The 17,432-nt window shown below is 36.8% G+C and overlaps 1 protein-coding gene across 3 annotated transcripts; it reads right to left on the bottom strand.

Annotated features, from left to right (window-relative positions):
- Positions 1–33: 33 nt before the first annotated feature.
- Positions 34–15,512, bottom strand: LOC306999752 (splicing factor U2AF 35 kDa subunit-like). Of its 3 annotated transcripts, XM_079614699.1 has the most exons (9): positions 15,379–15,496; positions 14,899–14,986; positions 9,738–9,804; positions 4,709–4,775; positions 3,993–4,042; positions 3,187–3,285; positions 2,889–3,022; positions 866–958; positions 66–773 (listed from the first exon to the last, which is right to left on the bottom strand). In XM_079614699.1, exons 4-9 carry the CDS (start codon positions 4,761–4,763, stop codon positions 656–658), a joined length of 549 nt encoding a protein of 182 aa, XP_079470825.1. In that variant the 5' UTR covers positions 4,764–4,775; positions 9,738–9,804; positions 14,899–14,986; positions 15,379–15,496; the 3' UTR covers positions 66–655. The 3 variants fall into 3 exon arrangements, with proteins under 3 accessions (XP_079470824.1, XP_079470825.1, XP_079470826.1); XM_079614698.1 differs by lacking the exon at positions 9,738–9,804 and having other exon boundaries at positions 34–773; positions 15,379–15,512; XM_079614700.1 differs by lacking the exon at positions 4,709–4,775 and having other exon boundaries at positions 15,379–15,482.
- Between the last annotated feature and the right edge of the window lie 1,920 nt (positions 15,513–17,432).

Below are 17,432 nucleotides of genomic sequence, written 5' to 3'. Positions count from 1 at the left end.
TATCAGAAGCTGGGACATGATGTCCAACATATTATACAAACAACTTGAGAGAAACATTTGAAATGGCCAACAACTTTGAAATGTAAGTCATCTTACATTTCTCTAACATGATAGACAAAACTTGTGATGTGTCTTCTTGCTAAAATTATATGCATACTAGCTACAATCACCATGAAACAGAATCATGGCAGCAGGTTTTATGATTTTTGAGATAACACAATACGTATACACACCTTACTACAAAGGCAAACATAATTCATGGTCTTGATGTAGTACTGTTGTCTCCAAACTGATACCACTGCATTTTATGGACAAGTACATAACCAATGAATAATGAACTTCAGTGTGACACCCCCCTTCACACCCACAACACTTCATTGAAGGCCTGCAGAACTGATTAATGATGAATAAGCTTTTAATAATCCCAAACATATAAACAGTAAACTTTTGAACGGGACAATTAATAAAAATGCACTTTTATTGAGAAACTTTTTAATTGTACACTTAAAAAAAAGTAGTAAAGAAACACAAAGGGACAAACAAAAGGGTTTTAAGCACATGACAAAATGACATCTGATGTTTCAAACAAATGCTGATCATTGATTCCAATAAAACACCAAGCAATAAAACAAAGGCATCAAAACTGTGTCATGGCTCAAAATCTTCCAGAACGTTCCCGATCTCTTGATCTCCTCCTCTCCCGTTCACGACCTCCACGGCTACGATCCCTTGAACGAGAACGTTTTTCACGAGACCCCGACTGAGAACTAGGTCTAATGGAAAGAAATTAATTTCCGTTACAACGAAATTGCCAACTCCAATTAAAGGGACAAGTCTTGCCTTTGATAAAGAAACTTTTTAATACCTTTTCCTACGACGTCCATAAAGATCCCTCCTGAGTTCTCGAGAAATGGGTTTCAGGTGCATGAAATTACAGAAACCACCTCTAGTGCACTCCCTGTGGTGAGACGAGATAGAGCATAAAACCAAGTTGATTTATTTCAAGGAATTCATGTCAAAACTAGTTTTACATTTGTATTAGAGTTACATCACTAAGGTATCCACTATAGAAGGGATGGGCAACTCCGGTCCTGGAGGGCTTATCTGGATAACCGATCGGATTTCGGTTTCCTGCATAATATTTAAATTAGGTCTGTAGCACGATAGCCTGGTAATACCAAACTCTGCTACTTTGCTTTGCTTCATAGACAGAGTCTGGCATGGCATCATTGAAAAGTGTTTTCATCATCGCGGGGGGCGCTCGTCTGAAGTATAAAATCATTGGTTACCCGTAAGCCAATCACATAACGTTTGGTTATGACGTGTGTTATGCGCCAGCTCAGCAGCATCGAACTGCCACTGTAAACATTATAAATAATGTGAAAACGAAACCATCGAGAGAAATACCGGAGTGAACATACGGTCGTTTTCGATTTCCCCAATCTCAAACTCGGCGCTTAGCGTCTACGTCACGGCTCTCAGCCCGCCCTCTGTTCGTTGATTGGCCGGCTGTTTTCAGGCCGGAGGAAAACTGAGAGACATGTCGATGTCTCCGACTAAGTACAGAAGCGAAATGAAATTGAGCGGAAGTACAAAGTCTGACGTAGTCAGGCTAGTAGCACGACACCAATAAGAGTAAAGATTATACAAATTAAGCAATGTCCCAATTGCTTTCACTCACTTTACTTTCCTGTGCAATCTCCATCCTTAAATCAAATTAAGTTTTTTGAATGAAAGAATATTTCCAGAGTTGATCATACAAAAATATCATGTTAAACAAGTCACATCATCGATCATCGGGGTTTAAGGTTATAGCATGCAATAAACATTCTGAAACAATAAAAACATTCAACATTTAAAACATAAAAAGATTTTAAAAAAAAGTGTATTCCTAGTATTCCTCTGGCAAAGCAGCGCACGCTCTTCATTAAGATCTCATGCCTCACAGCTGTGATTGTACAGGCGATCGCTTCGTTCAGATAATGTTGCACAATTAAAATGAAAAATGACACACCGTATCATGTAAGTCTAAATAAACTGTTTTAAATATTGACGTTTATTGTAAGGTTCAAATAAGTTTAATTTATTGTCTAAACTGCGTCTGGCCATTATTTTCTGACAGCCGCGTGGGGAGACTGGGCGGGGATTTATATGACGTCCACCTGTGAATGCAGACACGATGGATGGATTGCGTTTACATTACACTGAGATCCAATCACAATGCGTCCTCGACTACCTCCGAAACTGGACACTCTGATCGGATAACATTCCGATCAGAGGCGCATTTACACTGGAGGACAGTGGCCCTCCAGGACCGAAGTTGCACTATAGGAACAAAGTAAGAGACTGAAAACAGGACCACGTCAACCATGAGGTGGACAAGACTAAATTGTCCCAACCACCCATTCTTTGATATTTTTAATGCTGCTCTCTTGCATTGCACTATGCATCGCTTCGCTTGTTAGTTAGACAAAATGTTTTAAATTTACATTTTTAGGCTAGTCCGCCTCAGCAGTCTAACAGCGCTCATCAGTCTCAAAATTATTGAGATGGCCAATCATAAAGGCAGAGATTGTTCCCGTTTACAGAAGCTAAACATAAATCAAAGGCAATGCTTCAGTTTTAAAAGTGAAAGAGTGTGCGCTAAAATATAAGCAGCTAAACACTTAATATTTTACAACTGTTTTATGATAGGCATGTTAAACCAACCAAAAGTAATATGATATCCAGTGACCCAAATTGGGCAGATGATTAAGACTGAATGTGTGTATATTTTAAAATATATTATTTGCAGTTTAAATTGATCGCTTTGTGAAATTCCATTTTCCCCTAAATGCTTTATTTATTAATTATTCAATAAAGAAAGACCCCCTCCGTTAGACACTGACCCCATTTCATATTGTCTGCAGCAGGCTTCTCTGAAGTCTGTAACTGGGGAAAGTTCTGAATGTATCGGCTGGCCATTAAACCAGCGATTATTCAAGTCCAATACAGCCTTTTCAGCATCCTCTTCCCGCCGAAACTGTTAAGACAATAAAAAAAGAAAAGGTTAAACCTTTCCTAGTCTAATTTGAACGCAGGCAGTTACAGTTCCATTGTTTGAAATACTGAAATTAAATATTCTATAGTGGTCTTTTAATCAAGAAAATGTCACAAAAAAACATAAATAAACAATTGCAAGTCTACCTTCACATAAACATTTCCAACCAAATGATCACCAAGGTTATCACACACATTCATCTCCTCGACCTCTCCGTATTTCTCCTCCATTTCTGTAAAGACTTCCTGTTGAAATCATAAACAATCACCATTACAAAATGTAGGAGTAACTACCTCAAGGGATAGTTCATCCAAAAAAGAAATTCAGCCATCATTTACTCTCTCTCATATTGTTTAAACCTAAATTAATTACTTTCTTTCTAACACAAAAGAAGATATTTTGGAAAAAATATCTAACATTCTTCAAATTGTCTACTTTTTTTTGTTCCACAGAATAAATAAAATCCTTTTTTTTTTCAGTTTTGGATTGACAAGAGTGAGAGTAAATGTGATTACAATTTATTTTTGGGTGAATCTCACTTTAATGTAACAACTGATTCTTATTAGTAATAAGTACTATGATGTATTATAAGCACAACATAAAAATGTCGATATCACTAAATAAAAATTATGTAAACATATGATTATGAAAAAATAAACTGATAAACTGAAGAAGAGCTACTGTAAAATGTGCCACTCAGACCTCCACAACTAAAAACCTTGGGTTGCCAGGATTTCTCCATCACCCAACCAGCATGGCTTTTAATGGCTTTTAAAGTGTAAATATTAGCCTTGTCGGGACATCACATTAAGTAGATGTTAGATGTGCACATTCATAGCAACTGTGTTGTTTACTCATGTGTGGGATTTTGACCCTTGGAACATCAAGTCATTTTAAAATCAGGTCCACCGGTCTAATGAAGCCAAAAAGCTCATCCATGATGAAAACTCACCTCAAAAAACTCGTCATAATGCTCCTGCATTTCCACATCACTAACAGCACCTAGCAACAATTTTTGTAATACAATTAGAACACAGCAAATTGTATCAGAGAGCAAGATATTTTTATATATAGCCACCATTGCATGCAAATAAGTACGGTAAGTAATACAATACTAGATTAACTGGGCCGCCACAATAAAACTGGATAGTGTTAAGAAAACAAACCAACAAATGACATAATACATGATCTGTTGATCATCAGACTTGATATTGAATTTACTATGACATTTTTTTTATTAACATTTTGAACTGAGAATTCAGAGAGCAAGCAAATCTATGTCAGGCACAGTAAGCCTTAGTATTTATTCAATAATAATAATACAGGTCAAAGCCAGGCCTGTTCCCTTGATAAACAACTTTACATCTCATTATAGGTCTCACTGTTATACATTACTCATACAATTACCAAGCAAATGTTTTTAAGTGTGATGCATACTTGGGGATATAACGTGTCTGCAAAATCTAAATCCTGGAATAAATACACCATCATTATACCTCTAAACATATGGCCATGGTACAACTACTAAAGGATTTTAGAAGTATTTGTGAAAAGTGTATTTTCCAAAAATAGTTTCTGAAAAGAGATTAAATAATTGAACACGTATGGATGCGGTTGAAATGTGCCAGTGGTAAAGAGATGTTCAAGTGAGTGGGGGGGTCAACTTACAGTGTAAACCATCAGCAGACTGGGCAGAGTTTTGAGGGTTACGGTATATGTTCATGAGGACAATAGTCTGAAATACAAAATGTGCATTTTTGAAAAATAAACTCTAAGACTGTTTAGCATCCCGATCTATAGACCACATGGGATATCAACATTAAAAATTAGGCAATTAATGAAAACAAGTGAAGTGGGAAGAGTGGGGTCAGCAGGACAGGTCAGAGATCCATCCAAAATAACAAGAGAACCTGTACGTAAAGGTCTCAAGCCCTTGTTGAAGCAGAATACCATCTTCTGTAAACAATAATGTAAATATGTACAGCTTATTTAAAACATTTTAAACAAGGGCTCTAAATAAACCCATGCAGATCATTAAATATTTTCAGAGCTATGTCCAAAACAAAAACATGACATCTACTTTTTTCTAAGTACTGAGTCCTTTACTGGAGGGAAATAAAGATGAATGGCACTGAGTAGTCTACACTGCACTTATACTTACCTTGACATTAAATTAAAAAATCAGCTCTGCCATGTAATTATCAAAACAAACCCAGCAACACTTATACCCATTTTCCATCAATATGTTGCTGGTTTTCAGGCAATCTGGGAGCCTGTCACAAAAATCAAATGTGCCATAACGGGTCTTATGTGGCTGGGCATTCAGGATTCTGTCCATAACTCCTACTCTTTTTCTATGGTTGAAGCTTACAAAATTTCTCTTGCATCTCTGTAGAACAACATATTGGAAGTAGAGCAGTGTTAATTTTGACAGCAAAGTTATAGTCTTCTGACTAAAATGACATTTAGTTTTAGTCATATTTTAATAATCTGAATTGTTTGTTTTAGTCAACTAATCTTAAGATTTTAGTCGACTAAATCTACAGTAAATCTACTCAAATCTAACGGGTTTAGTTAAATTATAATGCCTAAATTAATAATTTCTCTAATATATCCAAACTCATAATATACTCCTGGAGAAAACATTATTAACCTGGTAATATGAATGATATTAAGGCTTGACCATGCAATACAGAAACAGATTTAACTGCTGACATATAACATGTCTTTAATTAAATAAAAGCACTTCTCATTAAGAAACAAAAACATGGTCTTCTTTTCAATGAATGATATAGGCCTATGCATTTTAACAACCTTAATTAATCCTTATTAAAGATTTCAAAGTTATTCAGTCAAGAACATTGAGTTATTTTCTCTTTTTCTTTTGTAGTTATTAACATTAATGACGGACAACAGGTTATTAGGCTGCTGTCACTTTAAGGCTTAAATACACTTAAAGGGACACTTCACCCATTTGCATTAAGCTTTGTATCGCTAGAAACCCAGTCATATTTTTGAATGGTCATTAGGGCTGGGACAACGCGTCGACGTCATCGATGACGTCGACGCAAAAAATACGTCGACGCAAAATATGCACGTCGATTCGTCAGACCCAAAACAAAAATGGCGGCGTCGGAGAGTAGTAGCAACACCACTCGCTCCTCAGACTTTCAGAAGTGCAAGGCGGCACGCACTCGTTCCTCTAAAGTGTGGGAATTCTTTAATTAAAAAGGAAACAATTCCCTGATATGTCGTCTTTGCAAAATGGAGATGGCCTTCCATTCTAGCACCACGGCAGAGAGAGAGGCGCGGGCGCGATCGAAAAGTCTGAGAGTGTTTGATTATGTGTGTGTGTCTGTGTGTGTGTGTGTGTGTGTGTGTGTGAGAGAGAGAGGCGCGATCGCAAAGTCGCAGAGTGTTTGATTATATTTGTGTACGCGTGTGTGTGTGAGAGAGAGAGAGGCGCGATCGAAAAGTCGCAGAGTGTTTGATTATGTGTGTGTGTGTGTGTGAGAGAGAGAGAGAGGCGCGATCGCAAAGTCGCAGAGTGTTTAATTATGTGTGTGTGTGTGTGTGAGTGTGAGGCGCGATCGAACAGTGGAAACAAAAACATACTCCGTCATTTTGTTTACAGGACATCATTCAAACTGCAAAGTGTTTAAGTTGTTCTGTTAATTCAAATTTTAAGGAAAACGAATATATTAATCTGAAATCTTTATATTACGCACATAGGATTTGATTAGCCTACTTGTTGATATTTAATCAAGGTTTTATTGAATGCTACCTCTGACTAAGAAATGCATGCACTTGTACAATGTTTTATTTTGGAATTTTAAGAGCAATAAACATATAGGCTATTGCAATGTTAAGGAATTCATGTTTTTTTTCATTCAGACATGTAAATCAACATGTATAAATTGCTATTATAGTCAATTAATGGGCAGATAATCGAAATCGAATCGGACTGGGGAAAATAATCGTTAGATTAATCGATGCATCGGGAAAAATAATCGCTAGATTAATCGTTTAAAAAATAATCGTTTATCCCAGCCCTAATGGTCATGCATTATTCCCTCATTTTCCCCTGAGAAGGGAGAAATAAGGATTTCAGTGTGAGCAGCGAAGAGCAGCTGAAGCTGATGGAGGAACAGAAGACGTGCCAGTCGCAGACGAGAAGCCCGGACTGGGTCGAGCTGGGGCGGACTGGTGGTGCCTGTGCGCATACGGACACATAGATAGAGTCCGTCTGCTGCAAAGAATTTCAACGATGCCAATTTCTCCTGGACGAAATCTCTGAATCAGACGAGGACACGGACGTTTGTGTTGTGAACTATCCTAGTTCCGCACATGTTCTGACTGAACATCCAGGTAACATGCAATAATTCACCATTTCAAAAGAAATACAAACGAGGAGTAATTCACTAATGAGTTCGCCAACTAACTTTAATGTTTGTGTGAAATTAATTTCAAGCTCTGGTGGTTATCTAGCTTTGTAGACGGAAGAGTGATTTCTCTGATAGGCGGATACCTCATACGCGCCATTCTGGATTAGTGGGAGTGGCTTGCGGAGCTTTGCAATGTGGTGCATTGTGGGAGTTGTTGTCTTTCATACAAACGCACCCTAAAGTTACTTTGTCTTTTTCTCGGTCAAGAAGGCACCAAATTCGAAAATTATTTTACATTTCTACAAATATGACCCACTTTCAATGAAGATTAATGTTCCCATGGGTGAAATGCTCCTTTAAAGGGTAACTCAACCCCTGGTCAGAGCCTGACTCCACCCACTGGCAATATTTGAAAAATGCTGGAAAAGTGGGCAGAGCCCAGTGGAGGGGGGCGTGCACCTGAGACATCTCTCTGTAGACGCAGTACCACAACATCCAATAGGAAAATTCAACTGCAGTAGCCACCATTCAACCTGAAGAGGGCAGCACTCAGACGTTTTTACACCATATATTGTAGAATTAAAACACTTTATAGCCAAATGTCAAAAAGTTGTTTTAGGATTTATTTACCCTTAAGACATAACCGACTGTGTTTACATGAATACAATTTTGTGTGTATTTGTTTGTTCAAGAGCAGAAAGACGAGAAAAAGAGCTTGTACGCTGACGTCTGAAAGGCGGCTTTCTGTGTGCGCATAGACCACCGGACTGCGCTCTCTTTCGTGTCGTCACGTAAAAAAAAAAAAGATCCATATGTCTGGTCTTCTTTTTCCCCCAGACATTTACATTTTATGCAAGTGTATCACAATATGCATTAATATAAGTATAATGAGTAAATGAGCAGCCGCTTGGTAATGAATTGCGTCAATCAAATTAATTCATTAATAAAAACAAATACTTGATATTATGGTCTCTATAGGGGTCCACCGAAATAAAATATTGTACATTTAAAGTTAAATGCATCTATCTGGTGCACTTTTTGAGAGCAATATTAAGAGCTCCAACCCATTTTCAATGACAAAATTTAACAGAGTAAATCGTATTTTGATTGATTTGTACCAGGACTCAAACCTCTCTTTAGTTGTGATAGTGTCTCAGTCCACATTAATACATTTACACTAGTGTTTTTACAATTTGAATATAATAATGATAATAATAATACTACAACTAATAGTTTGGATTAGACAGATTAGACTATGGCAGGGCTGCCACAGTCTAGGTAATGGGAAATACTGTATCCTATATGCTTGCCCATGATGATAAGTGCCATACTTCTGAACAATATAAGGATATTTGTGAAATAAATTGTTCGTTGGATTGTTTAGGGAATTGTTGTACATTCACATATAGAATCACTGTACGCGCATCTTTACTAATGAGACCCCTGGTTCCAGATAAGAAATCTTTAAAGCTACACTAAATAACTTTTCCTCTGCGGTCACCCTACAGGTTGGAAGCTGAATTGTCCATTACCGCTGTCGTAAATAATTTAACCTACCGCAGCCTACCGTCGCACGCACGCTGTTTATCCAGCACCATCTTTGGAATGAACGATGTCCAGAGGCAAGGTAGAGTATGTTGCATGATTTCATGAAAGTATGATGTATTGAGACATCAGAAACGAAGAAAAACTTAATGACTATTGTAACGCTTGATGTAAAGCAAGTCAAATTTGTAGTTTTCTTTTGTCTCATTAGAACTACAGAAATGTGACCCAGTCTGGCAAACTTACATAGTGTGGTTATAGCAGATATAGGCAAAGCAAAGCGAAGGCATAAGTGCCTTTCACCCTGTTACGACCTGATGAAACACTGATACGGTTTTGGAGACATTATTTTAAGGTAAAAAAAAATATTTAGTGATGCTTTAAACAAAGGATGGTGCAGTATCAGTTTTTCCAAACCAGAACTGCTTTTTCTTTGGTGGAAAAACATGGAAAACGGTTCAAGAATGGGAATCATGTCAGGCCAGGAATCAAGTCGGTGGAAAAGGTGCATCAAAAATGAAGGGACTTTTTACAAAACAGCAAATCCAAAACACATTTACTGTTTGATAGAAATAGCACTGACGTTTTCGACAAGTTTACTTTCGATTACTTATGCGTGTAATGTACTAATGTGCAGTAGTGGTCCAGAGCATCAGTGCTGATGCTGCCTCTGCTAGAGTTTTAGCTCAATGATCTGATTAAAATGGGGATTTCTTGCTTACCCCATAACATAAGCTAGCATTATCTCATGGAAGAGCGGGACTTACAACGAGAGGCGTCGGCCGTCTGTGCACTGTTTTGGGGGTTACGGTAGATGTTTTGAATCAAGATGGTCTGCAAAAGGAGAAATTAAAATATGTATATAAATATTGCCCAATTGGCTATTTAAAAGAGAGCTGCAAATGCAAACGGCTGAGGCAGTTTTCTTTGTGCATCCAATAGACCAAAATTTCGAAGGGCCAATATTTAACTCAACACAAAAAAAACCCCAGAAAACATCCTGCTGACTACAACCAGCGAATTGGAGAGGAATTGTTGTGGCAAAAAAAGCCTGGTAAAAATGGATTTCCCAGCAGTCATAGATCAGATCTCAGGAGCTTTAAGACAAAACAGTCCTAAATGCTACTGAAACTATGAATGAATTATGGGGTCACTACAAATGACCCTGTACACCAAATGTCATGAATGTGTTACGTGACTAAAAAAAACAGTCTTCAAAGTAATATTGATTACATGTAAGTTACATTACAATGCAACACTATATCAAATATCAAAAACAACATGCATGTAAAAGTGAAAATGCAAATACAGGGCTACTTTCAGTTAAACTGAAATTTGCGACGAAAGTGTACCAAGAAATGACAGTGTGAGCAAGGCCGTTTCTTACCATTTTCACACTAGGCAAGATCCCCATTGGTTTTTTCACTTTCAATAATGCAATAGTAGCCTATTTTTTTTTATGAAAGGTAAACATGTTATATAATAACATTTAAATTAGCCCAAGCATATATTACATTATTGTTTTGTAATATTACTTGACATTCTAAGTTAAAGGCCATGTTGCAGGTTAACCACCACTGTCGATTAATGGGTACATAAATCACTCAAGATATGTATATCATTTTTAAAATGTCTCAAAAATGGTCTTAAATACAAGTTTTTTACGTTTTTGGTATTAACGGTTTTTTTCACGCAATTCGGTGATGACGTCACATTGGGGAGAAGTGGAGGAAAGGTAGCCTGATGGCCGTCAAAGCCGATGAAATGCATGGTCCGAGGAGAATGAGTCTATAGTAGTTGGTGAAGTGTCCTGGTGAGTTGCTATCATTTAGCAACGCATCAATGAGATAACGACATATTTTTTTTTTACTGTCATTGAATAGCACGAGTGAAAAATAAACGTTTGCTTTATAGTGGCGGTGATCATGACGTTAGTTCAGATAAGTAACGTTACCGGTAAACTTTGTCATAGTACTTGTAAACTTTCTCTTTTTCATCTAGAAATAGAAGGCATCGTGCTAGCTATATGGCCGTTTCTAAGCGTTTCTCTTCCTCCGGTGAAAATGTTGTTGCAAACGTAGCCGCCGCGTGTCTGTCGCGGTGTTTGGCAGGTGCTTGTGCGGGCGGTGCCGTCCCGTGGAAACTGCGTTGGAAAGCTTGTGCTGTAGGGCAGTCAGTGCTTTGGGTCGCTGGTCGAGGAGCTCATCCCGCGACCCGATGTGACTGAATGCTGATTGCATGCTCCCTGAACCCGTTTGTGCTGAAGATAGCATACACACATCTCAGGCAGGATCATGGTCCCCTTCAAGCCAGCACGCACGAGTAGCCTATGTTAATTGTTCGTTTACTTTTTTCATGAAGTCTTATGAACCAACTTAAACAGTTGTAGGTGACTATAGATGTGTTGTATAGACAATGATCATGTTCTATAATCTGCGCTATCTGAATACTCTCGTCTACTACTCGTCTCTCTAGTCGCTCTCAACGCTCTCCAGGCGGGCTTTGGTAAACTCTCTCCCCAAGGTGACATCATGCAATGCATTGTGGCGGAAAGGAGAATCGTTGGCGCTGTAAGATTGTACCTACTTTTTCGTATTATATTCCGTTTTGTGATACCCAACAACATAAAATACAATGGATAACAGTTTAAATGTTCATTACCAACAAGCAAATTGCACAAATTCGTTGAAAAATTTAACCTGCAAGACGGCCTTTAAAAGGATAGGTCACCCAAAAATGACAATTCTGTCATTAGTTACTCACCATCATGTCATTCCAAACTCGTGAGACTTTTGTTCATCTTCGGAACACAAATGATGATGTTTTTGATGAAATCTGAGAGCTTTCTATCCATCCTTAAACAGCTATGCAACTGACCCTTTAACATTTTAAAAAGTTCATAAAGAGAAGGTAAAACTAATCCATGCGAGTTGTTTAGTAAAACAAATTCTGAAGATACATGATCACTTTATACGATGAACAGATTGAATTTAAAGGATAATTCCGGTATTTAACACCTCGAGTATATATTGTAGTTTGTTTTGGATGAACAAGAGTGGTGGACAACATTTTTTTGACAATGGTTCCTCTCTCGAGTTTTTGACTATAAAAGAATTGGCCATGGACCCATTTAACATTGGAGTCAATGGGCATGTCCGAAAATGTAATTAAAACAACCTTTAACATTATTTTTCAAAACTGTTAAACTCACCGAGTGATTAGTGATGTTAGTTGATGTTCCCGAACCAAAAAGTGTTGCGAAATACAGTTTCTGTCGTGTTTTATTCGTCATTTTGTAAAATCCCATTGTTGAAAAAATAGTTCCACTATAGCAAAATAAACGGATTGGAATCATATATTGCGACGATATATTGTTTACAATCATCAACGAACACCACTAACCACTCGGTGAGTTTAACAGTTTTGTAAACGAACATTATTGGCTGTTTTAATGACATTTTCGGACATGGCCATTGACTCCAATGTTAAATGGGTCCATGGCCAATTCTATTATAGTCAAAAACTCGAGAGAGGAACCATTGTCAAAAAAATGTTGTCCACCACTCTTGTTCATCCAAAACAAACTACAATATAGACTCAAGGTGTTAAATACCGGAATTATCCTTTAAGCTTTTATTCACATATAGTTAAAGGTGGGGTATGTAATTCTCTTTTTTGGCCATTTTTTCAAAATCACTTAAAATCCTATTCCTAACTCACTTACAGCCACTGAGTTAGAAGCACTGAAATAAAAATTAAGCAATTTAATCATCTGTGGAGCAGGCAGGACTCAAAAAACACCAGCCAATCATTTCCAAGACCACCTAGAATCATTGGACAGTAAGTGTGTCAATCAATCGGTCGTACCATTGATTGGTCCATGTTCTTTGAATGGGTGGAGTCAAAGGAAAGAAGGTGGGACCATTGAGTTGTGTATTTTCAAAATCTATTGGCCGTTTTGCAAATCACATACCCCACCTTTAAACATTCATCAACTCACACATCAGTTACTGCTCAAGCATGTTCACTTGACATGCTAAAACCAATGAAGTTCATTCGTGTGTTCAGCACATTTGACCTTTCTCAAGATATTTGTTCTTGCGCATCAAGAAGGTTCGGTTGAGCTTCTGTTTATGTTTGCTGATCAATGTTTATATGTGAATAAAAGACTAAAATAAATCTCTTCATCATATAATGTGATCGAGTCTCTTCAGTAATTTTGGACTTAATCGCTAATTAGCCTATATCTTTATGATCTTTTTGAAGCATCAACACTCGCGTAGCTGTCAATGGAGGGAGAGAAAGCTCTCAGATTTGATAAAAAATATCTTCATTTGTGTTCCGAAGACGAACGAAAGTAATTCAGGGTTCCTACACATTTTCCATTTCAAAATTCCATTCTTTTCCAGACTCAAATTTCAAATCTTCTCTGTAGATTTTCAGACCATATTCAAAGTGCCCCTATTATGCTTTTTCAAATATTCCCTTTCATGCAATGTGTAATGCAGCTCTCTGCAAAGGTATAAAAAATGAAAAAGCACGCAATAAATTAAGTTATTGTTTCTCAAAAGAAAGAATCGACTTTGAACCACCTAAAACGAGTCTTCAGGAATTTGAATCCCACTTCCGTGATGGCTACAGGTCACTGGGTAACCAACCCGGTCACACTAAATGCGTCCCTAGCACCTATTGTGTTTATCATGCAATTTATACGCGAGAATGAGTTTTATGATTTATTTATAAATGATTTTACGTGCAGAGGATACTCATGAGTAGGTTTAGTAGTGGTGTGGGGTGCGTGTGTAGCCTATTATACGTCTGGTTAGGATTAGTAGTGTGGGGTGCGTGTGTATTACATGCAATAAAGTGTGTATCATATGCACGCGAAAAGTGTGTAGGCCTATAGGCCTACCATTTACATAAAAACTCATTTTTGCTTATAAATTGCACGATAAACACAATATGTGCTATAGAGACGCACTTTCATGAGATCAGGCTGGGTAACATATTTGCCTAATGCCCACCTATGTTCTACGCTGTCCGCCCGCGAACAAAAAATGGTTTTAAGCCAGTTATTTATATATTCTGCTGTAGTGTCAGTAGACATAGGTTATATATAAAATTAGAAATTGTAATGCGCAAGCATGCAAAACAATTCCTTTGCACATGTGAATAGTTTCTCGAGGGCACATAAAAGTTTATTATATACACTACGGTGCAAAAGTCTTAGGCATGTCAGTATTTTTACCCCAAAAAGTGGATTTAAGCTGGTATCACCTGAGTCCCATCATGACAGTTTCACAGCATCCCTCCTCCACCCTATCATCTCACTCTTGGCTGGTTTTCTATCCCAGTCAAAAGGGGGATAAATTACTATATCTGATTTCATGTATGTGTGAACTTGTGAATGCACAGCATTTTTTTTTTTTTTATTCATTAGATTTTCTATTATAGAAAACTAAACAGGGGCAATAGTCTGGAAATGCAAATATTTTCCCATACTCTGCTTTCTTTTTTCCATACTTTTCCAGACCTAGAAAATACTAAAATCAAATTCCATACTTTTCCAAACCCCGTAGGAACCCTGGTAATTTCTTTTTTAAGTGAATATTAAGCTGCTTAAATCTACTTAACACATGGTGAATATTTTGCTAAAATTAAAGTGGTTGAGGCGCTCAAGCTGGTGGCCCAATGGTAATCGCCTAGTTCGCCTGTGCTTAGAAATGGCCCTGAGAGAATAATTTTCATGCAATTACATATTTATTGTAATGTAAATGTAACACATAAGTTCAATTATACATTTATCACACACTAACATTCTACATCGGAAACAAATAAAGTCTTGTTTCACTTTAAACATAACTTAACTCATTTTACAGAGGTGGAAATAAACCATACGGGTGTAAAAAGTTTGAGGTGTAAACATACCTGACTGAAAGTTGGTTTATTGTGCAATCTAGAGCACCGATCTCCATGACGACAAGCTCCAATTTTGAAATAAAATGAACAATTGACTCTAGAAATACAAAAAAGGACAGAGACATGTATCAACATTAATGTGACACATGACATGAGTAAGTTAACGTTAGACAGTGTCAGATTGTACCATTTAAAACGGTAACAACGATAGAAAGACAAAGCCACAATATTGCCTTTGAAACCCTACATAAATCAATTATTCCATTCAACTCATGTTGTCTGTACATCTAATATGCATATAAATAACACTTTATGAAATTGGCGCCAGCGCGATTCCACTGCGGAAGCTTTATATCTCACACACACACAAAAACATTGTTTTGTGTTCAGACCGGATGCAAGCACTCAGCAGACAGTTCATATAGGTGTATTAGATCACAAATCAATTAATACTGCACTGCTGAAACAAAATAAATCAATATAGCTTACTTGTCTTTTTCTGTACCAAAAATGGACGCAAGATACTCCGCCATCTTGAACGTCTACGAATCTGCGAACTACGTCATTATGACCTAACTTCCGGCTTCGCGCACATTCAGAAACCTTCAATCTGCCCTGTCGTCAATTTATTAATATAATCCGATTTTTTTCCACTTACGTTAAAATATCATTTGATTTTTTTTAAAGATTTAAACCAAGAGAAAAATAAATAAATACATTGTATGGCTAACGATGGATGTCGTAAAACTTCAATGGCAGGGTAATATAATCCATGTGACAAGGATACCCTTACGAAAAAGAAGTTTATTCAAGTGTGCTATTAGTATACTTATTTTAAACTAAAAAATAAGAAAGTATTCTTTCAGTCTACTTTGTATGTACTTCTCAGAAATATACTTTATGTAGCCTACTTCTCAGAAATACACATCAAATTGCACTTAACTTGATTTATACTGACAGAAAAGTTGAAGTATATTTGGCCTATACTTGTTGATCGAGATATACTAAAAAGTATAATTAAGTATTCTAAATATTCTTGGATTGTACTTGTGTTTACTAGTTTGATTGAGTAGCTTATTAAATACTGTAATACTTTAAAACATATACACTGTCTTATAAACTAACATGTTCTATAGGCTAGTAACAAGCTTTCGGGTGGAATAGCTTATAGAGTAAATAAAATTAGCATGGAACTGAACCTGATCTTGTAAACTCTGATAATAATAATAATACGTTTATTCAAGTGTTCTATTGGTATATTTATTTTATAGGTAAAAAGAAGGCAGGAGAAAAGCCATCTCATGGTTGAATGAGGAGTTTAGTGAGGCAATTAGTAAAAGAAATAAAGCATTACCTTTAAGTTTAACTTAAAGGTCCCATGACATGGGGTTATTTTATTATTTTATAATGTTTCCTGGGTTGCCCTTATAATGTTAGTATGGAAATATAAAGAATAATGTACAACTGGATCATAAATTTATTAAGGTCCTTGCAGATGACGGGGCACCATGGAAAAGGGGGCGCAATGTGTGGAATGTGGAGATGTGTATGCAGAATGCTGTTAAAAAAAGTAGAGAATTGGGCTACTGAGCAGGGTATCCGTTTCTCTAGCAAAAACTCAGGTGATCTGTTTTACAAAAAGGAAAACCAATTTGATAATGAATATTCAAATGTATGAACAACAACTGGAACAATTGTCAGTAATCAGATTTCTGGGAATGTGGATGGATTCAAAGCTGAATTTTAGAATTAATTTCAAGAAAATGGTAGACAAATGTAAAAAAAAGCAATAAATTTGAAGTGTTTGGCAGGCGCATCTTGTATAGTTCTGCATCTACACTATACTTTTAAAGATTGAGGCAATTAAATATGTTGCAGCAGTATAAGAGATGGGTGAAAATGCCTCAAGAAATTTGAAGGCTCAAGTTAAAAAAGATACTGGATAGTTGGATAGAAAGTTCTGAAGGATTGTTGGTAGTAAAAAAATAACAAGCTTTGGATGGGCTGCCAATGAGGAGGCACAGAATATGGGATTAAGTGACATCACACTCTAAAAAATGCTGGGTTGTTTTTTGGGTTAAATTTTTTAATTGCATTTTTGATCCAACGTTTGGGTTTGTCCATATTTGACCCAAAATTGGGTTAAAACAACTCTTTTTTAGAGTGTAAATATCATTGATTTGGACAATAGTTTCAGTCCTCCAATTGTTTTTTTCTGTACTAGCATGTAGTATAATATTAAGTGTACAAAAAATGCTGGGTTGTTTTAACCCAATTTGGGTCAAATATGGACAAACCCAGCCATTGGGTTAAATGTTTTAATTTTTGTCCATATTTGACCCAAAATTGGGTTAAAACAACCCAGCATTTTTTAGAGTGCAATATTGCCTCTTCTGTGGCAACTTCAGTAATTCCGCCTTGGCTTTACATAGCAGTGCAGCAATACATTAATCAAACTAATTATTATACCACAGTACAAATATACACAGATGGCTCAAATGATCCTGAATCTGGAATAACAGCAGCAGCAGTTTACATATACC

This window comes from Phoxinus phoxinus (genome assembly GCF_949152265.1).
Source record: "Phoxinus phoxinus genome assembly, chromosome: 6".
In the NCBI taxonomy this organism is placed as follows: domain Eukaryota; kingdom Metazoa; phylum Chordata; class Actinopteri; order Cypriniformes; family Leuciscidae; genus Phoxinus; species Phoxinus phoxinus.
The sequence above is the reverse complement of the archived record's forward strand: the minus strand, read 5'-3'. Positions and strand labels throughout refer to the sequence as shown.

Excerpts from the sequence above, each read along its gene's own strand:
- LOC306999752 (XM_079614698.1), bottom strand. The coding sequence starts at position 15,422 with ATGGCGGAGTATCTTGCGTCCATTTTTGGTACAGAAAAAGACAA. Across the intron at positions 4,776-14,898 it reads ATAAACCAACTTTCAGTCAG|ACTATTGTCCTCATGAACAT; the intron begins GTATGTTTACAC and ends TTTGTATTTCAG. Across the intron at positions 774-865 it reads TATGGACGTCGTAGGAAAAG|ACCTAGTTCTCAGTCGGGGT; the intron begins GTATTAAAAAGT and ends TCTTTCCATTAG.